Below are 27,627 nucleotides of genomic sequence, written 5' to 3' on the forward strand. Positions count from 1 at the left end.
TACCCGATCGACGGAGGGGTGCGAGAGACACCAGCAGGACCTGGGGTAAGGGACCGGGCCACCAACAGGGATGTCTTACTGGACAGGCTGGTGGGATGCTGACGGGACACAGCAGCCAAGCTGCAAAAACCTAGATGCCGCCTGATTTTCCACTTCTGTAATTCAAAATATAACCCGACAACCGCCCTTTTGTTCCAAAGCGAAAATTTCACTTGGCAGAAAAGACCCCAAAAACGCGGCGCCGCTTGAGCAGTCGCATTTCTGAATAAAGCCGCGCTTTCAGCAAAAAAGCCAGGAGAGCCGAGAGGCAGGTACTTAGGATCCCCCCGGGACTAATATTTAAATCTGCAACTTTTTTCTTTCCCGACCCGATGGTTCCAAAAACTAGTGCACTGATTAGTTTAACGGGCGGAAAAAAGACAAGAATATAGAAAAACTAGAGTGCTAAAGTATTTATTAACCTCTCCACTGGCAAAACTCAGTTTAATTAAAAAAAAAAATAAATCAAATAAAGCTCCTAGGCAATACCGCATAATGAAATCCAGCGTTCTCTCGCAGGCTAGATTTTAAAATGTAAAAATCAACTCCTCCCCAGAAAACCTATACTCGAAGATCAAAGGGCTAATTAGTTTGTAAGGCTGCGTGCAGATCCTGCAGCTTTGAAGGCACAGAGGGATGATAAACACTTTAAGACAGTCATCCTAAATTAACGGCTTTCCATAGAAGAAAACTCTCCCGCGCGAGGCAGGCAATTGTTTCCTTTCTGCTCCTTCTCCCGGTGTGAAATGCCCCACAAATATTTCTACGGGCGACCAAGGAGTTGCAGCCCGCTTTGCCCGCACGGCGGAGGCTCTTCCCCATCTCCCAAACTAATCCATGGCATTTTGCAACGTGTTGTAAGGTGCGACTGTACAGTACCTATTATTTTGAGCGAATGTCACGTTTGCCCATCTTTTACGGTAAAAGCTTCGCTCCTTTGAGTTTTGGAGACCAGCATCCGCTTCGGGAGAAGCAGCCAAGCGCTTTGTGCCACAACATTTTGCTCCTATGAAAAATCTAATTAAAAAACCTCACTCGCGATTCCTGTCAAGTAAGTTTTATGGTTCCTTTTAAATAAATGCTTGTGTGATAACAAAGTGAATGATAATGGGGGGGGGGGGAAAGAGCTTTAAGAAGGGAAGGAGAACTAAAGGCTGCCCGTTGTTTGCACTGCCTTAAGCGCCTATAAATCCATTACTTAAGGCCATCGAAGACGAGTGCATGCACGCCACGGCCTTTGAGCCCCACAGATTACTCTGCCATCAATAAAGGATGAGGAGAGAATACATAACAGATCTTTTAGCCTCTCCTCTCCCCGTATTTATCTACTACAAAGACACAAGAGTGTTCGACAATTTTTTCCCTAGAGACCTGGGCCTAAGGTGCCAACTGAAAATTACTTCATTGTCTTTTTAAGTAATGGACTCATTAATTCTAATGGGTATTGATTGAGGGAAAATACATTATGTCCTTATTAATGAGCCCGTCCTAGCACAAAGGAAACTCTTGCATGAAATAATGAATTTCCCTGCTAAGTACAAAACAGAACACGGTAAATTGAAGAGACGGCAACAAAATGCGTCTTGCCCGTCCGCAGGTGAAGGAGAGCCCGGACCCAGCCCTGGATCTTCACCATCCTCCCCCAGAGTCCCCTGCAAGGGGCAGCCGCTCCCTCCCGCTGCCTTGTTCAAGGCAACTCGGGTTAACCAGAGCTGAGGTCTCAAATTTTGCAGGAATAGTTGCATCCCGATCCAACCGGAGAGCTGCACGTGCTACGCTTGCTCCAGGCTGAAAATAGACCTTATCTATCATCTGTCAACATCTGCTTATCACACGTCAGCGCTATTTCCCAGGCTTCACAACTAGTCCCTTTTTTTTTTTTTTTTTTTGCTTCTATTTTGAGACAGAAGCTGAACGGCTCAGGAAACGTGACTGTAGCTTCTCATTGCCCACCATGTACATGCTCACCCACTTTTTCATTAAAATAATGTTGAAAAAGCAGTGATGGAGAGAAAACGGAGGAAAAGAAAAACTCCAGAGGCACAGAAATGAGATGACATTCTCAGGTGAGATCTTAAGGATGGGAAGTCACGCAGGATGAAGGAAAACACATTAATCCCAGCAAGTTAAAGCTCCCCTGGCACCATCTGTGCAAATTAACAGACGTGGCTTAGCTGCCACGCGTTTCGGATAACCCACCTGGAGCGACAAACTGCTTGACGCTGGTGAACTTGGCTTTATCAGACACTGTGGACAGAGAGCAGCCTTTCGGCACCGTCCAGTCCACGGACCTGCCGGTTTTGTCCTTCTCCTCAGCCGTTTCGTACACCTCGATGTGAGGCGGTTTCTCCGTCAGGTTTTTGCTGTAGTGACTCAAGCCATACTGTGCAATCTGGATGGGGTAGAAATAGCCTTGAGGTCCCCACTGGGTGGATAACGGCACGCCTACGAGAGAGGAAGGAAAGGAGTATTTTAGCGGCGTGTTTTCAAAAAGCAGTCCTCCTCCGTAACCCATCGCTCCTTCACGATATTTCTAGGCTTCACCATTTTTCGATTCGAGGAAAGTCCTGTTCAAGGAGTGAATTGCTCCCATTTACACAGAGATCCGTAACCAGCCAAGACTAAACAGATTTGAGTGGCAGAGAAGTCCTTATCACGGTCCTCCATACATTCTCATTTAATTGTTTACCGAAGCATCATCCTTATTTTAAAATACATTTTAAATGCCCTAACAGATTTCCCCCGCCTACCCCAGAGACCACTAAATCTCCAAACGATGTTACATCTAACACAATCCCTTTAATGCCACATAAATCTTTGCAAATTTAGTGTATATGTTATTACTAGATTTTGGTAAGAGTTATTCGATGCTGAAAGAGCAATTTACCCAGCATCCACAAATCTGTTCCAATTACCTCGGCTCCCCTAAGAGTATTATAAGCGCCGTCTGAAGCGATGCCTGCGGAGACCAGCCAGGCTCTCCACGCGGCACCAGCACAATATGGCCCGATTCTTCCACCCAAAGCTGCCCCTTGTCTTCAGAGCCACTGCTCCGGCCCCGCTGTCCCTGGGATTAACCCTCCGCACGCAGCTCCCCGTCCCAAAAGGCCTTGCAGGAGAGCACACTTCATTTAGGGTTTGAGTGATTTTAGATTGAAAGAGTCTGCACCGAGCAGAAGAACCCCCTGGAGCACCACCTCTCTAGAGGGTTCAAAGCAGGAAGACAACAGAGAACATCTTCTGTAGCCCGACGTGTTGCGTTTCACATGCAAAACCCGTCAAATGAGCTCAGGCAATCATAGAATCACAGAGTGGTTTGGGTTGGAAGGGACCTTAAAGCCCCCCCAGTGGCACCCCCTGCCCTGGGCAGGGACACCTCCCACCAGCCCAGGTTGCTCCAAGCCCCGTCCAACCTGGCCTTGAACCCCTCCAGGGATGGGGCAGCCACAGCTTCTCTGGGCAACCTGGGCCAGGGGCTCACTGCCCTCACAGCAAAGAACTTCTTCCTAAATATCATTACACTCCCCGATAAAGAGTCCCTCCCCATCCTTCCTGTAGCCCCCCTTCAGGTACTGGAAGGGGCTCCGAGGTCTCCCCGGAGCCTTCTCTTCTCCAGGCTGAACCCCCCCAGCTCTCTCAGCCCGTCCTCACAGCAGAGGGGCTCCAGCCCTCTGATCATCTTCGTGGCCCTCCGCTGGACCCGTTCCAACAGGTCCATGTCCTTCTTGTGCTGAGGCCCCAGAGCTGGAGGCAGTGCTCCAGGTGGGGTCCCACCAGAGCAGAGCAGAGCGGCAGAATCCCCTCCCTCCACCTGCCGGCCACGCTTCTACTGATGCAGCCCAGGACGCGGTTGGCTTTCTGGGCTGCAAGTGCACATTTCCTGCTCATGTTGAGTCTCCCATCACCACCTACGTGACAATGTCACGTAGCTCAAGATAAAACTTCCACCCTCCGATCCCACCATTAGCAGAGAAGCACCTGCAGAAAGCCCCGCTGAGCTCCTGCCTGCCCTTCACCGGCTCCCAGGAGCTGCGTTTTGGGTGGAAAAACCCTCCCTCGTGCCATAAACTGCCTCTTGCATCACCAGCTGCGTGGGAAATGAAAACAAACCATGTGGAGGAGACTTATTTATCCACATACCTCCATAAGCACGCAAACACATGATACTTAAGACAGGGATAAAACCAGGATTCTCCTAAAGTCTGGAGTTTTATTTGGCACAAATACCCAACCTCTAAATATGAATCCAAAGTGAGAATATGTAGTTGTGACCCTCCTGCAGGAAACCAAGGATATTCCATACTGTCAACCTTCGCACACACGTAAGAAAAGAAAAAAGAAGATGAAAATAAACAAGTTGACATTTGCACCATTTTCCCCCTTGGCAACGTCAAGCTCAGAAACCAATTTCTTCTGCAATCTGGTACAATGAAAAGATTACTTAAACTAAGTGTAAAAAGATACACTTTTCATACATATTTTGGTGCTTTGTGTTACTAATAAATATTACTGATGGAGATGGGATGGCTGACTGCTGCCTGAAGAGAAAACCATCACGGGAAATATTTAAATAGCATGTATTATCTCCACTCCTGGAAGCCAGCTCGCGTATTAATGCTAAGCGTTTTCAGTTAAGGGTGCATTCATTGAGACTGAAATATGCAAAAAAAAAAAAAAAAGAAAATCTGCTCAAGAGCTTTACTTGAAATTTATACAAGATGACAAGATTAAATTCTCCAGGTCATAGGACATAACAACACATTAACCTTGCAGAAAGAGAGAAGGTGAAAATATAACACGAGGGTTTTTTCATCATGCAGCACTAGGAGAATCTCTAGGGCTGGAAAGATGCAAGGCAAGAGCCTAAAACTGTCTGAGAAGGTGTTTGAATATTAAACCCCCTTCTCTACAAACTACAACTATTTCTCTTCTCCGACCCGTTTGCCGGGCGCCAATAACTCTATTGCCTTTACAAAACCCAGGCTCTGGCACCACGTTTCATAACGACAGCTCTTAAATCACACGCTGCAAAAAAGCAAAGTTTCTAGATATAAATAAGGCCCCTGTGGAGCGTTGAACTGGCTGCTCTCTCCAGGTTCAAGTAGAGAGCAGCCACGCACAGCACCTTGCCGGAGCACCTGGCAAGGCAAGAGGCTGCAGAATTCCTCCCGGTTCTCAAGCAGTTCTTACTAAAATTTGGCTTTTTGCTGAAAAAAACAAGAATTGCAGAGTCTGGTTCCCAGGGGCACCTCGCGCATCTTCCACCTTTCATACAACAACTGGTGGGGCTCCAAGACCTAGGTCTGAGCCCACCCCCAAAAGCAGTCCCCACTGCGATTATTTATCTTCCCAAGCTGCATTTCATCGGCAATGACCGTAGTAATTAGAAAGGGAAAGCACCTCCTCGACCCCTCGTGGTGGGTGTAAACCTGAGAAAGGCAACATTGACACGTACTGGACGTGCCGCTACCAGGATGGCTTTGCACCTTCGGGAGAGGCCCCAGTTTCAGAGCCCCGTTTCCCTTCCTTGGCAGGTGTAATGAGGAAGAGAGTTAAAAGAATAATAAAAAAGTGAAAGTAACCTTAAAAAATAAATAAAAGCCCCCAAAACAATGAAACAACCCCCCCGCCCCAATAATAACTGATATACCCTATGCGTTTGTTTGTGTGAATCCTTTGCAGATAAATTAATTGCTTGACGTGCCAGCTTCCCGCAGTGACCATCTCGCGGGAAGAGCTCATATCAACACAGCCGAGCATCGCCAATCACCGAGATGCATGAAAATTAATATATTTTATTCCTTAAGTGAAAGTCGGTCTTTAATTTATGAGGGGTCACAGTGTCACACTCCATAACAGTTTTATAAAGTCGTTAATTTTTTAATATGAAGCTCGACAAGAATTTTCTGCCATCAAATCTTTGCCGAGATGCAGGAAGACCTTGCGTCCTAATTACCCACTGCACGGTTTAGTAAAAGTGCAAATTGGAAAGGTTTTACCGTATATTTATTCAGGGATGCTTCAACGGCTGAAGAGCTTTTTGACCCTTCAGCTGTTCTCCGCAACCTCCTCGTCTGGCTGGGGGCAGCGGCAGGGCGCGGGGGGGAGATGCCCTGCCTGCCCCGGGCACGGTGACGCCGATGGACCCGGACCTTGCCCAGGACAAGCTTCGGCAAGAGCCAACGTCACCCTTGCTGAGCAAAACCCTCCCGGCTCACTCTGGAGCAGTCCAGCGGGGAAGGCCCAACTGCTGTAGCTATAAAATCTTCATTTTTCTATTTTACAATAATGGTGGCCTCCCTGACACATACAACAAGTGCCAACGGCAATGCCAAAACCTGCCGGCAGCACCAGAAGAGAAGCGTCCTGGCAGCTCTGGAGTTTGCTGCGACCAGTAAAACCAGAGACGCAGGAGAGGAGCTGGGAAAACCTGGCATGAAGCAGAGACCGCGCACCACTTCTCAGAGTAAGTGGGTTTTTTTACGAGTCTATCACAACAAAATTAGGATCATTTTGCATCTCAAGTGATGGCAGCAAATATTCAGAAGCATTTTAACTCTTTAAAAAAAAAAAAAAAAAAAATACTCGACACCAACCTTCGACGCCACTTATACACTTCACTCTGTCTCGAACCTCTACGTTGTAGCCCTCGAAGGACATGAAGACCCCGTCGGGGTGGTAAGGTGCTCGCTGTGTGTATACTTTGGAGTAGCTATGAGAGAATTCAAACCTGTCATAACCATCGTACTGCGCAATTTTCCCGTAAACCTCAAAGTATTTCTCTACCCAGCTGAACGGCAGGAAGACCTCGTTGCCTTCCCTCCTCCCTTTAACGGTGTGCTCGTCATTGATCAGACAGTCAATCTCCTCGTACTTCAGCCCGGGGGCTTTGTTGCCGTTGAACCCCCCCGCGACGGGGGGAGCCTTCTGCTGCTCCTGGGGCGATGCCTCCTCGCTCTGCTGCCGGGCCGGGTCGCTCTCGGAGGCTGCGGCGGCGGCTCCTCGGCGTTCGGGGCCGGCGAGGCTGCGGGGGAACGGGCCGGCTCTGTCGGAGGAGCATCGGTTCCAGAGCAGCACCATCACCAGGGTGAAGAGGGCGCAGATGACGATCAGAGTCTTGTAGTTGACCCGAGCTGCCAAGCAACGCATATTCACACCATACCTGCAAAACGGAGAGGGGAGAGGCTTTTAAGAAGCAATGCTTACAGCTGGAGATGACGCTTCCGCTAATTGGGAGCCCCGGTGGAGCCTGTCCGGCGGGACCATCACCACGCGCATGCCACGGTGGTGTCGGGTGGGAAGGGGACAGGTGGGGGCACCTGGAAGAGAATTTGGGTTTTTCCAGCTCTCCATAAGCAACGAGCTCAAACGTACCAAGTCACGACTCACCTCCCACACAGCCTGCCACAGCAGATTGTTTCACCAAATGCAAAGGACGCAAAGGAACAGCAGCGATCGCGGGGCGACCGCTTCTAAATTACCAGCTCGATGTTAATGAGACGCTCAGCAGCCACCGGGACTTGGGGAATGAACTCCCACTGGCCTCAGCACGCAGGAGGAAGAGAAATCCCCAGCAGAATATAACCACCACCTACCCGGCACCAGGAGAGAGGGATTTCCAACCAAACAGCCCTACCATCAAAACCGACCGGGAGCCTGGAAATATTTGTAGTTCACACAGCTGAAATCACCGAGATACCTATGTAAACACAGATGGCTATTTTTGGCCTTTTTTTTTTTTTTTTTTTAAGCACAAGCCATAAACATTTTCTGAGATGAAACTCATCACTCAAGGCTGGATCGATTCTTGACGTTACCGCACCTAAAATGTGCTTTTAAAACACTAACGCGTACGAGGAGGAGCGAGCGGGCTGGTACGGGAGGACGATGCAGCCGGAGACGGCGCCAGCGGCCCCGAGCCAGGGGCAGGGAAGGGGGGAGTGGGAAAGTTCGGGACTGTCACCGGGGGCAGGACCTCCACGGGCTCACGTGTCCTGCTCCCCGGGGAGAAGGCAGAAACTATGGAAACCCTCTCTCAGGATTTTATTTTATTTTTTTCCTCTGCAAGACAAACCTCCCGCCGCACGAAGCGCGCTCCACCACCTCCGCGGCGGCCCCGACGAGGAGCCAGGCTGAGCAGCAGGGAAATAAATCCCCAGCTTGACGGTGATTTCAGCACGTTTGCTCCGAAGACCCTACTTCTGCTGAGGAGTGAAGTCCTTCAAACGAACGACGGGCACGTTTTTCAGATGCGCCGGAATATTGAAGATACACTTCATAAAATCCCTATTAAACAGAAGTTTAATTTCGCCTCCCGAGTAAGCCGCAGGATCAGAGCCGCTGGGTTCGGTTTTAAACCTTTGCTTAATTGCAGCCCCATCTGACACCCCCGGGGGGGTCGGTTCAGCGCAGTCCAGCTGTGATTTCAACCAGGTGCTCCAGGAAGGGCTGCAGATACGGCAGATATCCCGCTGATAGGCAGGAGTTAACCACACGGCAATCAAAAGGAGTTTCACCTCGAGTTTCACGCCCCCCCCCCCTCTTTTTAAATGGAAATAATCAATTATCTCTCACCAGTTTTATGCTTCCATACTGTAAGCACCATCTGGTCATTTAAAACTGGACTTTAAAAGATAAGTGTCTTATTTTCTGAAAGCCCAGTTTACTACAAGCTTTTAGAGAACATAAATTTATATATAATTGTATTTTTATGGAAATGCTAGCATAAGAATAAATCCAATTTTCTGCATCAGCAGATAATTTTTAGTGATGATGCGTTCAGGATGACCTCAACAAATACGCTCTGCTCTTTTTACGCAAAGGGATAATTCACTTTTAAATAGGGAACGACATTTTTGACACACTTCACCCCTACCTATAAAACTCAAAAATTAATTAAACCATCTGGATTACCAGGGGATGGGGAGAGAGGGACGGGGAAACACCATCACCACGCTTTTTACACCCCTATTACCCCATTCCCAGGGTTTTAAACAGATTCCCCAGCTGTGAAAAGGTCCCGGCTGTGCCATTATACACAGCTTTTATTTTATTTGGGTTCTGCGGCCTCGGACGGGAGAGAATTCGGAGCGGTGCCAAGCGTTTCCCTCGCGGCTCCAGGGAAGAGCAGGAGATGCTGCAGGTCGGGTCCAGTCGCATCCGCGGCTTCCTGGCAACGCTGCTGAAAGATTTAGGTTTTATGAACTATAAATGAACCGAAAAGGACTGGGAAAGAAATGTGGAGTATTTTGAGAACCATCACATTAAGTCTCACCAGTCACCGAAAAAAAATAATCTAGAAAAAGCAGTGCAGGAGAGGGGCTTATTACATGTTAAATGGATAGATGGATTTTTATTCAACTGCAGTCGAAAAAAAGAATTCAGGATTTCAGCAGTAGAAAGAGGTAATTTAAACCCACGAAAGGCCTGTGTTAAATTGGTTTATTCCCCGGCTGCCCTTATGAAAAGGATTTCATCATACCGTATTTAAAAGACTTAAGGAGCACAACACGGGAAAGTAGTTCTAAGGTGTGAGTAATACATCCACGAGAGCCAGGTTTGCTCCTCCTCGTTCTGCAGGACGGCACAGCTACACCTCGCCTCTCTGAGGCTCCGCACCCAAACGCCTCGCTGTCCGTCACAGACGCCGATCCTTATCCCTCAATACTGGAGCTACAGGTTTACAGGGCAAATACTCCTCAGGAGGTCTGGCTAAATTTCCTTTAATTCCCGAATTACCGCTTTGGGCTACAGGAAGGGCTGCAGCAGAGCGACGCGCTGCTGTTACTGACGCTGGCCCGCAGCAGCAGCAGCGCAAACGATCTATAAATTAATACTGGTTTAGTTTTCACACTGTTTACACTTACGTAGCTGCTGTACAAATCGTTACATAAATTCTAATTAAAATGCAATGAACTAGCATTTCTTACAGAGCGAACAACTCGTTTCAACTGTACCCCCAAACCAGGGATGCCATTAGAGGAACTTATTTTGCCCATTCAAGTGAGGTGTCAAGGCGTCTGGAACACTGTTTTTAATGTAAAGAACAACTGGATTAAATAAAAATAAAATCTTGCTACCGCTGCTTTATCAATGATGCCTGGAAAAAGGACAAATCTTGGTATTCCGTGCGGTGAATGAGGAATCCAAAGTTCCAGCTGTGTATCAGAACGACAGATGCAGTTCTGGTACTCAGGTCTTACATAAAACCAAGTTATTCGGGTTCTAAAAATACATATATCTCTCTCTTAGAAAGTCCCTCATAAGACAGGTTTTTTGATCTGCAAAACTGTGTTGAATATGTTAAAAGTAAGAATTTTCCTGAAGTCCAGACTATTGCTAGGCTTCTGTGTACTCAAGAGGAAAATCATACACACACATGTATTTATGTGTGCGCGTACATAGATATATATGCACGCACAAATTCTTTTCCAACGAGCGCTGACTTGACCGTTCCCTTTCGCTCAACGCCAACATCGGCCCGAACACTCATTCTCCCGTTCACCGCTTCACTCCCTTCCAGGTGTGGGAATTACCTGGAGAGCTACCACGCTATTCAGCATTTCTCTGGTTTTCCCAGAACCGCTAAGATGCGACTATTCCAACGAACCGCCCCACGTGCCACTACGATACCTCAGTGGGAGTGACGCAGGAGTGTCACTCTGGAAATGGCAAATTCCAGCAGATGTTAGATCACACCCTCCTCTCCGAGAGATAAATTTTCCACTGCAGCAAACGATGAGATTGATGGAACACTTCCACGCACAGATGTGTCCGCTGAATCCTCCCAGCTGAATCCTCCGGAACGCTATTTAGGCTCACACCACCAGCGTCTACCAAAGGTCTTGAGGCTGAACTCAATTTTAACTGAACGTCAGAGCCTTTTCTTCGAGCTCATCTGACCACTGACATTTCATTAACTTCTGTCCTTCGGTTTTAATTTTTTAAAGTTTATATTATCAACATTAAATTACCCTTTGGCATTATAAAATACTGCATTTTATATACCGTAACAACGATTGGATTTACTGTCGAAAACCAGTAAGAGGACTCTTTCTTTTTGAAAACCCTGAGACAGCAGAGCAAAATTTCAAGCCCAGGAATGAAGATGCCTCTGCTCCACGCTCCATACGGTAAATACCAAACATCCAGGGGACAGGACAGCCCTTGTATTAGTCTGAACGACTCTGGAAGCAAAAAAGGGAAAGCAAAAAGAAGAATAAAATCTAGAAAGAGGATAGTAACTTCTCTAGTAAATCCTACAAAGAGGTGAAGCGAAGGAGCCGTGGTTCCTCGGCAAAGCAAGTTCCCTGCTGTTTCTGGGCAACTTGTGAGGTTTTTATTGAGGGGCTTTTTCCTCAAAGATCCACCGCTCCCCATTTTGGCTGTTTTAACAGGTGTCTTGTGGCACGTCGTCCTCCCAGCCCCAACGCAGTGCTGCTGTTGGATCCTCACCATTTGTAGCTTACTTCAGCGTGAGGTCTGATGCCCCGCGCTCCTTCCCAACGCAGCAGGGATGGACACATTCAAGACATTCATTTTCATCTTGTATTTTCAAAACAGAGCTAAAATAACTAACTTACAATTCCTGGTAGGCAGTTTGCCTTTTTCGTGGCCCTTACACGAGAGCGAAATGCAATTTCTTTTCCTGATGAGAGCTCACAAAACCAGCACCAGGATGGCTGGCCGTGCTTTGTGGGATGTGATGGGCAGGCGGAGCAGAGGACGGGCACCAAGTCCCAGGCAGAAACGCTCGGCACGGGATCCCTCCTGGTGCTTCACTCGTCATTGCTCAGCTTCGAAGCACAGGATGAACACAGGAGACTCCTCTCTTGGGTACCACTATTGATTCCGGCTGTTTGTACATCCAGCAGGGAACGGTGCAGTCGTTTGGTGCAGGGTTGCGTTTGTAAGCGATGTTCTCCAGCACAAGGAAGACCTCGGCACATCTTCGAGGTGGGAAGATGCAGCTCCCCAGGCACAGAAGCACCGTCTGTGCCCCTCAGGAGGGGGGAAAAGGAGGATGCACTCGGAAAAGCACTTAATTGACATGATGTGGTGACCTCAAATCAAGCGGCGTGGAAGGGGGTAACCTGCAGCAATCCTCAGACTTACCATCCCAACCTTGTTTCAGAAAGTGAGCTTTGGTTTCTGCAGCGGGGTGAGATGTCAGTGCTGCTGCTGCCATCTCCATCTGCCCACCACAGCGTTTTACCTCCAGTGCCCGCGCCGGTCCCCAAGGGCTCTGCGCTTCCACGGCCTCCACGTATTTCAAGGGGAAAGGGAAGGCTCTGCCATGAGGACTACGCCATCCTGCTGTCCAGAGCCCTCCTGAAACAAGACATCTCCAGGTGTCGTTCAAGTCTCACTGCCATTCAGAGTTCAAAAAGAAAAACCATTAAGACAGCAGCGTGTGATTCACTGGACGCAACAGTTTGTTCAAGAGCTGATGCATTTTCCCAGGCGAGAGGCGAGAATTATTTAAAGCTTTCTCCCAGCTCCCAAAGGTCCCATCTGTGCAGGTTACCGGTGACACTGTGGTGACAGTGACAGCAGGGTGAGTGCAGACAGAAATACAGCTGCTGGCCACGTGCTTTTAGTTGTTTTTCACCATTATTCCCATTCCACCTGGGTGACAGAGATACAAACTGTGCTTTCAGATAAACACGCGATACGAGCCGCCGGTGGCTACTTCCGTGCCATCATTTATTTCTTTTTTGCTCGCGTTGCATGGATCAGCTTTTAATAAACCAGATCAATGATTTTCCAGCCAACAGAGACGACTCGCATTTAACTCGAGTTAAAAGCCCCCGAGGATGCCTCACGTGCAGCAAGAGCCCGACTTTCACGGTCCCGCGACCACCCTACGGCAGGAGCAAAGAGCACCAAGTGTTTTGAGCTGGTTAAAAATACTAAACGCCTTCCTGAACAAATAACTCAGTAAGGACTCAAGAAACCACATCACAAAGCACGTTTCCCAAGAACAGGTCGGTTGGCAGCAAGTTAAAGCATTCACATTGAAATTCTCCACGTTTAAACAATAATCAAAAGTAAGTTGCCCGCTGAGTCTCGGAGGTCTCCGAATAGTCTCTCACACGGGCTCAGTGTTGGCTCGGTAGGAGGAAGGACAGTATTTTTACTAAGAGCAGGGATTTCTGCTGAATAGTGATAAGCTACCTATTTACTTTGAAGCCTCTGTGCCAGACTAAGCCATTTAGTACAGAGAAAAAACCGCCCTGAACAGTGACTGCCGATCTGAGATACGTAAAACTCAGTATTTAAAGAGAAGATACACTGCACAATTTAAAAAAAAATAAAGCAACAAGCCTAGAACGTCAATATATGCCCAAACCTAGAAGTTATACTCAGTTACGTACAACCCTCGAACAGAATTTTTTTCCCCATTTCCTGTTTATTACACACAGCAAAATCCTATTTAGGCCAGTCATTACAATGTTAGATAATGGAAAAAACAAAGAACTCCGGAACTGTTTTCAAAAACTGTGGAAAATTCTTTTTGATAACTGTAATGACAGTAAAATTTCAGATCCTCTGCCAAAGCTTACTTACGTCTTAAAATGTGATGACTTATGAATCATCTAACTTCCTGACAGCTCCACGCTTCCCAAAGACGTCTTACCTGCGTCCTCAATCTGCTCCTGTTGGCTCCTTGGATACACCTCCTATCACCTGCTTCGTTACGCATTTGCTTCCCCATTACACTTACAAACCGGCACTGGTTTGCAAATCACTGGACCCAGAGGCGTTATGCGTTGAGGAAAAAACATTAAAAAATATTCTGGTGATATGAACAACTTATCAGAATGCTAACCTGGGCAAGCTGGTTCCAAGAGACAAACCTATCTTCTAATATTTTATTTATACTTGATCTGCACAAAGCCCGTATTCAGTTAGTATTTTAATACGTAGCACGTTGTCAAGATTGCTTGGTTTTTTTCCTTAAGTGCTAGGAAATGACAAGACTGTACAAACAGAAAGGAACGTATCTGCCATAACTGGATCTCGATTACCAGCCTCTCCGCCGGCTCTTTAGCCCAGATTTACTACCTAATCCTCCCTGCTCCCAGTGCTCCATCTGGGGATGATTAGACAGAGAGGAGCTAAAATATAAAGCGAAGCAGCCATATCCAGCAGCTTATCCTACAGTTTTCCAGTCCAATTAGAGCCTAATACAGTGTTATTTGTATCAACACATCTATTATTAAGCATCAGCAAAGTCTGTTGCTCTATAATAGTTAATTCAAAAACTCACAGTACTTTTCTATGGATCTGGACATTATCATTCCTTATTAGGAACTGAGATTTTCATCTAAGTTCAGCATAAGGCACGTTCAGGGCTGGTATCCACAACGCTACACCATTTGCAAGGTTTTCCAACAGGTTTAGCTGCTGCCTGGAGTGACGCCGGGAGCGACTGCACCCACCCTGGCCCTGCTCCCACGGGGACAGACGTCTCCTCCTGCCCGCCGGACAGACAGACCCAAGTAACCCGAGTCAGAGCAAACTATCGCCCCACACAAGAGCTGGATTTTCAGTGACACGCGGGCCTTTCACTGGCTTGCAATCAGGAACGTTTTATGATCTCAAGCTGGAAAAAAAAAAAAATTGGAAAATCGGAAAAAACTTGCGCACTTCATTGCAATGAAACCGACGAGTTGCGTCAAGCTGGATAACCGAGTCTAAGGCCTGCTTTTAACAGGAGGTGGGGCTAGATGATCTCCAGATGTCCCCTGCAACCTCGGCTTCTCTAGGAATCCCCAGTAAGACGCCCAACGCTGGGAAGGCGCGCTGACGGAGCCAGCGGATCACACGAGATCTCTCTACGGTGGTCCCACACACAAGCACCGGTCTTCTCAGCTCCTGAGTATGCTGCACGCTTTAAAAAGCATTCGTCAGCCTTTTCGTTTTAAAAAATCTAGTATAGCTCAAAGCATAATTGTGATCTGAACTAGATAGAAAAATAGCTTCTTTTTTCCGTGTTTCTTTGCACGACTGCTCAGTCTGCAGGCACTCGGACCAGCCAGCCATTCCCAGCCACTCCAGGCTCTCAGGCACCAAAGAGACTCTCAAGGTGCCTTTGTTTTCCTAGTAAATCTAGCACAGAACATCACGACAAAACTCCACAGTTATTTGTATATCATACTTTCATGCCGTATCAGGAAAACCAGTTAGCAGGGACTGCTGCCGCAATTATGACCCATTTATTGCACAGTCTAATAAATCTACTTGCTTTCCAGATGGATTAAGCTATTAAACCCCTCGCTAATGGCACAAACAATAACTCCAAAAACTAGCTGCTGCTTACGGAGGCATTACACTGCCTCTTTCCAAGCTATCAAGTATTATATCATTACCACGCAGATTAACGAAGCAAAAGATGAAACCATTCCATCAGTTTCCCTTGTATTTAGGCTTCGAAAGCAATGCCCAAGCACATCTCAAGACAGCGGCATTAAGGGCTATAACAGAAGCCTCACACTATCATTTTAGGGAGCAGAGCTCTCTCCTGGGGCAGGACCGGAGAGCCCAGCGCATCACCGGGCTCACAGCACCCTTTCGATAGCAGCGCTCTGGATGGCATGAGCTATGGCCGCGACCGGCCTCTCACACAATCCCAGAGCGGTGGGAGTGGGAAGGGTCCTCTGGAGATCACCCAGTCCCACCCCCTGCCAGAGCAGGGTCACCCACAGCAGGTGGCACGGGAACGCGTCCAGGCGGGTTTGGGATGTCTCCAGAGACGGAGACTCCCCCACCTCTCTGGGCAGCCTGTGCCAGGGCTCTGCCACCCTCACAGCAAAGACGTTCCTCCTCGTGTTTAGGTGGAACTTCCCATGGTCAAGTTTGTGCCCGTTACCCCTTGTCCTGTTGCTGGGCACCACTGAGAAGAGCCTGGCCCCATCCTCTTGCAGCCTGCCCTTTAGATATCGGTGGGCATTGATGAGATCCCCTCTCAGCCTGCTCTTCTCCAGGCTGAACAGCCCCAGGGCTCGCAGCCTCTCCTCAGCACAGAGATGCTCCAGTCCCTCATCATCATTGTAGCCCTTTGCTGTCCCCTCTCCAGCGGTTCCCTGTCCTTCTGCAACCGGGGAGTCCAGAACTGGACCCAGCGCTCCAGATGTGGCCTCACCAAGGCAGAGCAGAGGGGGAGGATGACCTCCCTCCACCTGCTGGCCATGCTCTTCTTGATGCCCCCCAGGAGACCATTGGCCTTTTTGGCCACCAGGGCCCATCGCTGGCTCCTGAGCAACTTGTCCACCAGGACTGCCAGGTCCCTCTCTGCTCTCCGGCAGCTCAGCCCCAACCTGTACTCTCCCGGATGCCGCTGCCACCACATTCAGCTCAAACGGCTTCTCACTCAGCTCTGCCTTTCTGACAGCAGATTTGACGTCCCAGGACATGCCAGCCGGGAGGGGACGCAGGGAACACACGCAGCAAGGATTAGGTTGGGGGCTGAGGAGCTCCCACCGAACAACCCCAGTGACCGGGGTGAGGTTTAGCAACTTTAAGCAGTAACTGAACTGTCGGTTCTGCTTTACAGTGATCCTGGGACCTGCGGGGAATAACAACTGTAACTGCATTTCACTTCGCGCAGCCAGCAGAGGTATGTGCTCGGCTTGCACTGCCCGGCACAGGCATTAGAGCTGTGAGTTCTGCTCAGCAGCACGTTATTACCTTCCTAGAACAACGTAAAATGCCTCATTCCAACTACTTGTCTCCATAAAGTAAAAACACAACAATAAACCAAACAGGGGAAGCCCCTTCCTTACGCCTTTTTCTTTACAGGGCGGTTTGGCGAGACGTGATGAGCCGACCGTCAGGAAAGGTCTCACTGTGGGTCAATCATTCAGAGCAAGTACAAAACACCTAAAAAAGGCCACTGCAGGCAGCACTCGCTGCTTTGTGGACACAGACACATCATCGGCTCCATCCCTCGGTGCAGCCTGGCTGGCAAGAACAAGCCATTGGATCACTTTGTTCCTCTGGATCATGAGTAACTTCCTCATAACCAGGCACGTGAGCACAGCCCCGAGGAAGAAAAAGCAGACTTCACATCAAGAAAGTGAGAGCAAGCACAGCACACGTCCTTCCTCTCTCTCTCTCATCCCCACAGCACCCAGGGGTGATGCTCCAGCTCCCCCCCGGCGCGGGGGAGGCCGGGCAGCCAGCTCACACACGGAGCACTCCAACTATTTGAATAATCCTTAGCTGCAATAAAGGCAAGTAACCTGAAAGGCTCATAAGAGTGCAATTTGACCAGTTACTTACATTAATAAGCCACGCGTTTTTACCTAAGTGAAATCCCCTGATTAACACAGGTTTTGTCCTTAAAAACAGCCTCCGCAGCATCTCTGTTCTCGGCTTCTCCAGTCCTGCAGGCTCCACACAGACCACGTTTAATCATCGGCGCTGGCAACTACTGCGTTATCGTGTCAGCTCCTATTTGTTACTGACTTATTAAAAAAGAGAAGCATTTTATACTGATGATGGAGAGCGGCAAAATTTTCAATGAATATCAATGCCCACCCCGGCTCTGCGCCGGCACACGCGCGGTACGGAAACGTGGGGACTGGTTCCCACCCAACAGCACTGTGGCTTTCACTGCAACTAACTGCCTTTCCCAAAATCCAAGCATTTTGAGCTCAGAAGTGATTGTTGTCCAAAAGTTACTTTAACTGCTTATTGGAATACGCATGATACAGAACATTTAACAGCTCCAGTTACAGCTCTGATTCTCACAACACATCATATCCCCAAATACCCATGTACCGGCTCCGTTACGCAGAATAATTGTGGAAATGTGCTAACGTATAAAGAACACACTTTTTTGGCAGCACTATCTCTAATGGACTGATACACTGATTTATATCCCATAACAACTTTGCTGACAGAAAGCCTGCAGTACCTGCCAGCTGCTTAAATCATTATAACCTTTATCTTAAAGGTGGGAAGGTATTTTACATTTAAGCCACAGCCAAGGAATAGTCAAATTATAAGGAAAAGAAAGATAATATATTTAAACAGTAACACAGCACACACTTTCTAAGCGGGTGGATAATGTTCAGCCAGGTATTGAACTGAATGCACAGATGGCCCGGTGTAAGTGTCCTGGGGAACAGAGGGGACAGAAGGGACAGGAGCGTCCAGCTGAAGTCTCTGCCACCCCTCCGGAAACTCATTACTCGGATCTCAGCCTTCTGCTGGAGGCCAGCACGAAAACCGGCCTTTAAAACTCCTGTAATGCAAGGACTGATCCAGTATAGCGGCAGTAATCCAAGTTCTGATCATGCCACTGGAAAGAAGATAAGCCACGCAACTCATGGTCTATTTAGCCCTAAAAAGTCAGAACGCATCTACTTTGGAAATCCTTTTCTGCAGCTCAACGTTACGCACGTATGTAGGTCTCTAAGGTTGCTAAGACACAAAAAAAGCAGAATTTTCCCTTCCTCCTCCTCTTTTCATGGCATGGTGAACAGCTATCAAAACTGAGGTACCTGCAGTAAAGTTTGGAGGGTCTTTTAGAGAAAAAAACCCACCCCCTTTGTGGCTTTTTAAGCCACAGCCCCAGGATTTCCAACCTAATTCTAGGCTGGATTTATGAATCGTACAAAACCCCCAGTGTTTAAGGTGCACACACCACGACAACGCAGGACAAATCACCCATGAGGTTACAGATCTTAGCGTGCCTACGGCTTACAGCAACAGAATTTAAATATCAACCCTGTGCTTAACCAAGCAGCTTTAACCAAACAAAAAAGCCACGTCTTCCTTTACCCAGCGCCATACTATTGCCCGCTGCAGGACGAGCTCTGCACATCACACACGGCTGCCACGATCCAGATGCGGGAAGTCTCTTCCCGCTTACCTGGCCCTGCCGAAAACACACATGGGATGAACTGAAATGCAAAGCCCGAAGCTTGGTTTCCCTCATTTTTGGAAAGAGGGGGAAACATGAAAAACCCCCTCTCCGCCAGAGCTGGGCTGCGGCTGCTGGCACAGAGCATCGCTCCTGCCCGCTCCACACACGTCTTCCCTGGAAATTAATGGAAAGTGAACACACAACCTAGGATCCAAATGAGATTTTTCACTATCGCTTTACGTTTCACTGGCTTATCAGAAACCCTTGGAAGTTGTCTCCTGCAGTTATGTACACATTAGCAATTACATTCTGCGACTAAATTCTTTCACCAAAGGACATGACGCCGTCCCCCAGGCGTGACACTGAGCCAGCTCGCAGCTGGGCCGGCTCCTTTGCTTTCCTAATGAATTAGGAAATAATGGCTGTAAGTATCGAGCAGCTGAAGCAGCACGAGCTTCCTTCATTCTGAAAAAAATGCATTTAACTGTTTTGCTCTCAGCATATGCTCTGGGACACCTTTTACATGAACAGAAAAGGAAAATGTTTCACCCCGGTGCCAACAGAGGCAGCACAGCTCAGTGCCCCCGACCGCGTTAGACCTCTTGGCTCTTCTTGCTGCCCAGAAAGCCCCAAGTTCACTTTGTGTTTCTCATTTCTTCCCCACCAGGTTCCCTCTAGGAGTTTCCACTTAAAAAAATCCCAATTATTTAGAACATCATCATTTTCTTCCTGCTGTTAAGCAGCCTGATGTGCAACCTGCATGTCAGTGGGAAAGACGGTGCCGTGTTTTCTTTCCCGGACGGAGATGCAGGCGCTTCTGCTGCCAACTCATTACACCGCCTACAAGAATTCAATACAAAGTGTGCTCCAAATTACAACTCGGACAGCTGGCAAGTATCTGGCGTGCCTGCTCGCATGCAGCATGCGAATAAAAATAGAAGAACCCTTCTAGTTTGAACGCTGCCACCATTGAAAAGGAGTGGGCACAAGACTTTGGAGAGCAGCACGCCTTGCCCTAAAAATGACACGGTTATAATCAAGCAGATAAACTTTGAAAAACGCGGTCCAACATCTTCAACGAGAGCGTGCTTTTGTTTGGCAATGGCTAGGGAGCTTCACGTAATTTCTGCAGTTAATCAGGGCTCATCTTCCAGTAAGCGATGGATACGCAGGTTCCCGGAGGACGGCGCTGCCGCAGCCAGTGCCCAGCAGTCGGTGCATTAGCAGTTCCTCCATCACCTGCCTCTAAGTGCTCCCCGGAAAGCTCAAATCCCTGGGAAGCCCCCAAACCCCCCAGTTTTGGTTCACTGATGTTTACAGTTCATTAGCGGCACAAACCATTCGCAATGGTACTCGCGCATCCTCTGAAGGTACAGCTTCATTGGCTTTTTCTCACTACACAAAAGCAGAGGTTAAGGAAGTCACACTGCTTATGGCAGAGAAATGAATCGAATCTGGTTTAAGTTAGAAGAACTGGCTAAAAATGCCTCATTTTTCCTGCTTAGCAAACCCTGGCACTCCGTACAGATGGTTCTCCAGGAAAGAGTTACTGATGGGAGTTACTCAATTGCAGAATTAAAGGCGTCAGTGGAATTTTTGCTGCTTCAACTCAATATTTCTGAAGGTAACGACAATAAGCAGTGCCACTTTAAAACTTTAATAAAGGATTTTGCCAGGGAGTTTTGAAGCTTTGGTTATAATTTCTTTCATGGGTATTTTTCTCACACTGTTCACTTTGAGAAAAAAAACCACTGGAAATACTTTTCCTCAAAGCACATCATGGAATGTATTGGTGGCTGAAGCTCACTATTGGTAAACACGAGCTACGCGGGAAGGCAAAGCGTAAGGTTTTCTGTCCGCGCCGGTGTGAAGGAGAAGCCGAGAGGGCAGGGACCTGGGCGACAGCCACCTCAGGGTCTGAGAGCGCGGCTCGGCCACCGGCAGCACGTGGGACTGAAATAGAGCAGCGCCTGTGCGCGGCCCCGCTTCCGAACTAACCCTTCCTACGGGTCCGTACGTGAAGATATACGCACCAGGGAAGGGCGTCCGAGCTGCAGGTAACGGGGCGCAGGGTCAAGCAGGAGAGCGAACACCCGGCAGCGGGGTCTGGGATTGGGGAGACGCCTGTTTCTGGGGAGAGCTGCTGCGTTTCCCTCTCCCGATCCTTCAAACCAAGCTCCGTCTGGCACTTCATTCTCCAAATAACAGTCTGTCCCAGCAGAGTTTATGTTTAGACTCTGGCATTAACCCTGGCAAATGTGTTTGGAAACCTTCTGTTTCTAGATTTTTTTCATATTCAGCACGCCAGAGATTACTGGGAGGCGGCAGCGCCGGGTACTGGGGAGACCAAGATAACGCACAAATCCTGGTTTTATTGAAGTTCACCGCAAAGGCTGAGCTGGCCTTTACGTATGGCACAACAGAAACTTTAATTCTGTTTTTTTAGAATACAGCCCCTGAATGCACGTAGTAGGCATGTAGTAAAGTATAAGATAGAGATGTCCTTTTATTTTACCTTTTTTTTTTTTTTAAATCCTACTTTTCCGCTCCTTCGAAGAGCGAATGAAAAGGGAGGGCTGAACAAAATTAGAAGTGATAAAAAGCATGCTGAAAGCTACTCGATAGCAAACTGCTTTGGTCATGAATTATTTTGTACGGCCGTGACAGTGAATTATTTATTTTTAAGTACAGGAGGTGATTACTATTAAACATCCAATAGACAAAAAAAAAAAAACCCACCAGTGAAAGGAAAGCTCAGAACAACTGCTGAGAAGAGATAAAAGGTTTTCAGAGAAGACATCTCTCTTCAGAAGAGACGCAGGTCAGTAAAGTGCAAAGAACTGTTGCACAGGGAGAGACTAATATTTCTGTCTATGGCTCCTCTGTTCTGATTTTCAAGATTCCTTCAGTTCTTTTCTTCCAACAAAACTGGGATGCACACCTACAATTATAGGCTTGTACACCCAACCCAGGACCTAACACCGGCTTGGCAGCACGTCTAGCTTTAAAATTCTAGCAAACAAAATATAATTCGAAGCCGATCAGTCAAGACAGCTTTCCTTTGTAAGAAACAGAATTGCAAAGTCTTCGGATTTCTTATTCCGAGCCACAATGCGGGATCAGAGATCAAACGCAGCAGCAGGACCTGGCCGGGGGACACCCTGTGCCTATCTATTTTCCAGCTCTACTGGGGAAGGCCACGTCTAAGTTTAAATAGTTTTGCCAGCTGGAGCAAACAGACTTCATTCTTAAAGACAGCAGGAAATACCAGACATTAAAACTCTACTGTAGTGCCAAATCCTTAATTTTTGTGACTTTTGTATGCCTAGCCCTGCTTGAAAAATAAATTCCCACCTTACAAGCATTCTACCCCAATATTTTAAGCATCAGGATATCTCAGTTCTTCTAATATTTGTAGACAGGAGTACTTCATCCACGATTTAAACCCATACTATTTAAACCAAACACAAACAAGCCTAAGAAGCAGCTGCACTCCACCAGGAATGGGTCCCAGGGGTGTTATTTGACCAAGAGCACCAAGATGCTGAGCTGCATCAAACTAGATGCTCAGGGAAGCTGTGGATGCCCCATCCCTGGAGGGGATGCAGTGATGGGACAAGGGGTGATGGCTTCAAACTGGAAGAGGGGAGATTGAGATGAGATCTGAGGAAGAAATTCTTGGCTGGGAGGGAGGTGAGCCCCTGGCCCAGGTTGCCCAGAGAAGCTGTGGCTGCCCCATCCCTGGAGGGGTTCAAGGCCAGGTTGGACGGGGCTTGGAGCAACCTGGGCTGGTGGGAGGTGTCCCTGCCCAGGGCAGGGGGTGCCACTGGGTGGGCTTTATGGTCCCTTCCAACCCAAACTGTTCTGTGATTCTATGATTTTCACAGGGAAGGCAGGACGCCAAGTGGCTGCTCCATCCGGCGGGTGCAGAAGGGCCCAGGGAAGCCACCACTCCTGGAGATCACCAGCTACCAGGGGAGCAGGAGGTAAAGCACTGAGTGGACGGGCACAGGGCATGGCTGGCAGGACCCTTCTTCTGCTGTTCAATATTTTCCACTAACAATGACAGCCTCCATCATCCAGTAAAGCTGCAAATTTAGGAAAGCATTAGAAGTACAGTGGAAAACAGGATGCTCAATAAACTAACGACGTGCTCTGGAAAATAAAAATCTCAACAAATGCAAGTTATTCAGACAGGACTAATCAACTGGACAAGGAGAAGACAGAAGTTGTCCCACTAAACAGGATGGCCTTGGGGTTCTTTTGTGTTTGTTTGGTTTTTTGGTTTAATTTTCTTTTTTTAAAGTACCTAGAGGCTATACTGCAGTGCAGAATTGTCTCCAGGCTCTCATGGCAAAAATCACACCAGGATGGGTATCCACACAGAAACCCTTCTGCTCTCCTCAGCACACGTGCAGATGCAGCCAGAGCACTGCCCGGGTTCGGGTACCACTCCAGAAGGACACGGACAACACGGAGAGCATCAGCAGGGGCAGACCCAGGGCACCCTTCTGTGAAGGAACCTTCCTGGGGCCCTCTTCAAGGCCAGGTCTCACCCACCCCGCATCTCTACACACACGCTCTGCTCCAGCGCCTGGATATCAAAACCAGTTCTTACAATCAGAAACTTGTTTGGTGATTTGGTTTGTTTGGGTTTTGTTTGTTTATGGAATATTTATGTCATTTCCCGGAGCAGTTGATTTAATTTCATCCCAGTCTAATGGGAATTCGGCAAGTTTAAGAGTTTTATCCTTCAGAAAGGCAGCTTTACAGAAACACATCCACACCTCCCATAAAGAAACTCCTTTTTTCATGTCTTTCCCTAGTAAGGAGGTAGTAATTGTACTGAAATAAGAAAAAAAAAAGTTATTTACTGTGTTTAGTATTTACAGCATTTAGAAACAGTTAATGGAGGATAGATGTTACAATAATGGCTCTATGCAGTTTGTCTAACAGCTTAAAGTGGAAACTTTAAAGTTGTACTGTGGCAAAAAAAAAGGCCCGTGTACACTCTGGTGGCTACGTCCTTCCAGTTGGTGCTTTTGAATTCAGGCTAACTCACACTTAACCTAACGAAAAAGTCCTAATGATCAATTAAGCTCTCAAACTCTCTTCCAAAGCAAGTTTCCCTTGTCCAGCTCAACCTCAAGACACAGTAACTCAACCTGAAAGAGAAAAGAGCCTCAGCCTTTCAAGGAAAAAAAAAAAGGGGGGGGGGGGGGGGGAGAGGGAAAGAAAGCTTTGCTTCATCTGGATGTCCTGAGATATAAGAGATGGAAGTGAGCAAGCAGCTCCCAAGGTGTTTTCTACCCGTCTGTCGCTGGCTGTCGAGCCCCTTCTGATTCGCCCTGCGACCTCATGGATGTCCTGAAGTCATTTCTCAACTTTTGTGGGAGCACGACACAGAGTCCGGTTTTGCTGCCTCCCGCCGCCGTCTCCTAATGAGGAGAGGGACCGCTCCACTTCTGCTGGGAGGGGGTAGGTTTGGATTTCGCTGTGCCAAGCAGCTGCCCTTAGGCGGTCCTGCAGACCCTTGCAAGGAGGGGACTGATGGTTTCTTCTCCGCGCAGCCCACTGACAGCCCTCCGGGGGTTCTCAGGGTGGGAAGCCAGGCGCCCTCCCACGCACCAGACCTCCATCCCTCGGAGGGAGCTGGAGGGACAGCTGCGCTGAATTGCTTCTCACGGGCTAGAAAGAGAGATGAAATCACTCCAAACTCCTTGGGGTCACGACAGATTCAGAAGACGAGGCTCGCGTCATTTCCATTTGGGCAGAAAAGGCTGTGGTAACGTCCGTGCGCAGGAGGCAGCTCTGCCGACATGCGGAGTCCTGGGTTTGCTACGACCGGCGAGCAGCGTCTCAGTGAAGTTGGCACAGTCCTTCCCATCACACCTCCTCCCTACGCAATAACCGTCACCAGTGCTGGGCCACTTACATCCTCGCCACAAAACTAGTTCTGAACACCAGAAATCATAAACTTACACAAATATCCTCACTGTACACAACCATTCTTTCTCATGAAACTCTATTCTCCATTAGCCTTTGTAACTAAGGCTCCTTCCCACTTCCACCTCAATAATGAGGACTGAAGGTGTCTTGACTGCAGTTTCTTACAGTCAGGAAAGAAACGAATTTACAAAGAGACAGTGCTCAGCTCCAAACACACATTTACAGTCAATGTTAATCCAGAGGGAGTCTCTAACGATCTTCTTTGGCCGCACTTCTCCAAGACAGATTTTAGCTGTTCTCCCCGCTGCAATACACTGAATGATAATCTTATAACAGGATGCTAGCTATTCTTTAAGAAGTGGCACTCCAATTTCTTCAACTTCTAAATGCCGAGCAACCCACAGAATGGAAAGCTGCAACCCGAACTTATTGTTCTTGACAACATAATCTTTCTCTTTTTCTGCTTGGGATCAGTCTTATGCAAAAAAACCCCAGCGTCAACCGTAGTGTCTAGCAATATCATTAAACAAAAGCCACAGACAACAGATACTTCATGTGTTTCAAGGGAAATAACCAACAGTGGAACAACCTCAATCCTAACAAGCGCAGACTGATTTTGGTCTGTGGCTACAGGATGGTTTCTATTTCCTCTACGGGCTCTTAGTTTGATTGGATTAACTTCAGCTGCAAGCCCTCCGGCAATACTCCCAGTTGGATTTTCGCATTAAAAAAATGTAGGATGGGCTTCTGGAGCTGCTGTTCAGCTGGGATTGCGGGGTTTAATGCCTTCCGTGCTAAACATCAGGCGGCCACCAGGTAAAGATTCTCGTGCTTGAGGATGCTGTGGCACCCCTACAACAACGATGTTGTCTGTAAACTATTTTGGCATTAAGCGGCTGCTGTCAATGAATTCTCCTAACTAACCCTTCCCCCTAAACACTTCTAAACATCCCAGATTAGCTGAGCTCATGACCTGGGGCCAGACATCCTTGTACATGACATTTCTGGATTACACTTGTGCCCATCCAAACCCTTGCACCCAGCACACTACATCAGCCAGGACCACAGGGTAACCTGCCACTGAACCTCCTCTGCTTTTTAAAATACCAAATACTTTTTAAAAGTGAGTAGTAGGAGAGAAAAATTACTGTCCGCTGCAGCCAAAAACACCATTTCACTGGGAGCAGGCTGGCACGCAGCAATGCTCTCCCCTCTTTCCCAGGCAAGCGGGCAGTTTGTTTTAAGAAAAGACATAGCACAGAGCAAGCCCCCAAGGACAGCAGCGCACATTTTTTTAAGTCTTTGACTCTTCACCTCCATTTATTGTAGACTTTTTATTGGCTTGCAACTTGCCATGCAAGTGAATCCAAACGCTGTGGGATTCTGGTGGAGACACGGTTCAGGGAACAGCCCGGTTTCACCACCACAGACTGCAGATGTGCACAACCTCAGCTCAGCGTCTTGCTTCCTGACTTCTCTCTGCACCCCTTCCCCAACCCCAGACTTTTGTCTCCTACTCTCTTCTTGCATCTTATTTTACACGCATTAGCTAACAGGAGTTTTGCTACAGACTTCAAGACAGACACAATTTCACTTCTGGATTCCAAATTTCTACCCTGTGCCCGTACGACGGGCATTGCCCGAAGCCTGCAAGCAACTCCCCCGTCCCAGCAGGGACTGGAGGTGGCGGCGGTCGATTCCACATCACCGGTTTTCCTGCTAAAATCCAGGCAGGCACCAGCCCGGAGATGCTGCAGGCAAAGTCCTCCTAGGTCCCTATCAGGAGGGCAGGAGAGTTAAATCAGAACTCGATATTTACACCAAATACTTTGAGTAGCCCCATTTAAATCAGCAAAGATGCATTCAATATCCTCAGGAGACGGGGATATTTTGACAGAAGCTGCACAATGTAAATCCTCAGAATCCCAAGATTTACCTGCTACTTCTTAAAGAATTCCATTTATGAAAAAACAGCTATTAACATGAAACAAGCAGGATAAAGGCCGTTGTCTTATTCAGTTGTTTTCCTGCAAAGAGAGGCCATAATTCCCTCCGTCTCCCCCAGCGCTTCAGGTAAAAGGGAATGATTTGCGATAGACGTGTGGTCTTTGATCACTACTCTGAGACTGAATCTAATGGACTGTAAACTACCAACCTCTCCCCTATCAATAAATAATGTATGAATATGTATTCATGCAAACACACGTACAACGCACTGGGACAGCAAGACAGAACCGGCAGGAAAAGATCATCCTCTTTTCCAAAATAGGTTAAACCATCACCTCTTAATGCATCCGTTCCTGTTGCTAAAAGAAACTCAGTTTTGTGGTTTACCTGTTTGGGGTTTTTTCCAATGTAAGTTCTGCCCTGCAGAAGTAGGAGTCGATTTTTCTGTTTTAAATAAACTGCTGTGAAACATCAAGCAGCCCAGCGCCTGCTCTCCCCCGCAAAAGGTAGGCAGCATCGCCACCACAAGCTTAATAGCAAGGAAGATTTCAAAGTAAGAAAGAACAAACAGGAAGGACGCAGTCAAGTTAGCTACTTCGGGGAGAATCAAGGCAAACTTCAAAAAGCTTTAAAAACAGCCTGAAATTTAAGTAGGTCCAATATAACTCAGAATTCCTTCATTATGAAGTATTTCCCAAACGATCAGCATAGGCAAAAATTCCATGTGCAAGAAACCAGGAGCCACGCAGAGGATGTTCTCCGTATTCTCTCAGTGACTCTCGCTCACTTATCTCCACAGCCAAGGTCCAAGGTAC

At 47.8% G+C, this 27,627-nt stretch overlaps 1 protein-coding gene across 12 annotated transcripts in view; it reads right to left on the reverse strand.

Moving 5' to 3' along the window:
• Positions 1 to 27,627, reverse strand: part of GLCE (glucuronic acid epimerase) — a 57,728-nt gene that overhangs the window by 4,344 nt on the left and 25,757 nt on the right. For all 12 annotated transcript variants that reach the window (XR_008468465.1, XM_054214612.1, XM_054214615.1 and 9 more), the window contains 2 exons: positions 6,636 to 7,201; positions 2,239 to 2,484 (listed from right to left, as the gene is read on the reverse strand). Coding sequence is in view for 11 of the 12 variants with exons in the window: in XM_054214612.1 (XP_054070587.1) it covers positions 2,239 to 2,484; positions 6,636 to 7,188 (799 nt within the window). In the remaining variant the exon portion in view is untranslated. Of the gene's footprint in view, positions 1 to 2,238; positions 2,485 to 6,635; positions 7,202 to 27,627 lie in introns of those variants that run through there.

The sequence above is a fragment of the Rissa tridactyla genome, chromosome 9 (assembly GCF_028500815.1).
Source record: "Rissa tridactyla isolate bRisTri1 chromosome 9, bRisTri1.patW.cur.20221130, whole genome shotgun sequence".
In the NCBI taxonomy this organism is placed as follows: Eukaryota; Metazoa; Chordata; class Aves; order Charadriiformes; family Laridae; genus Rissa; species Rissa tridactyla.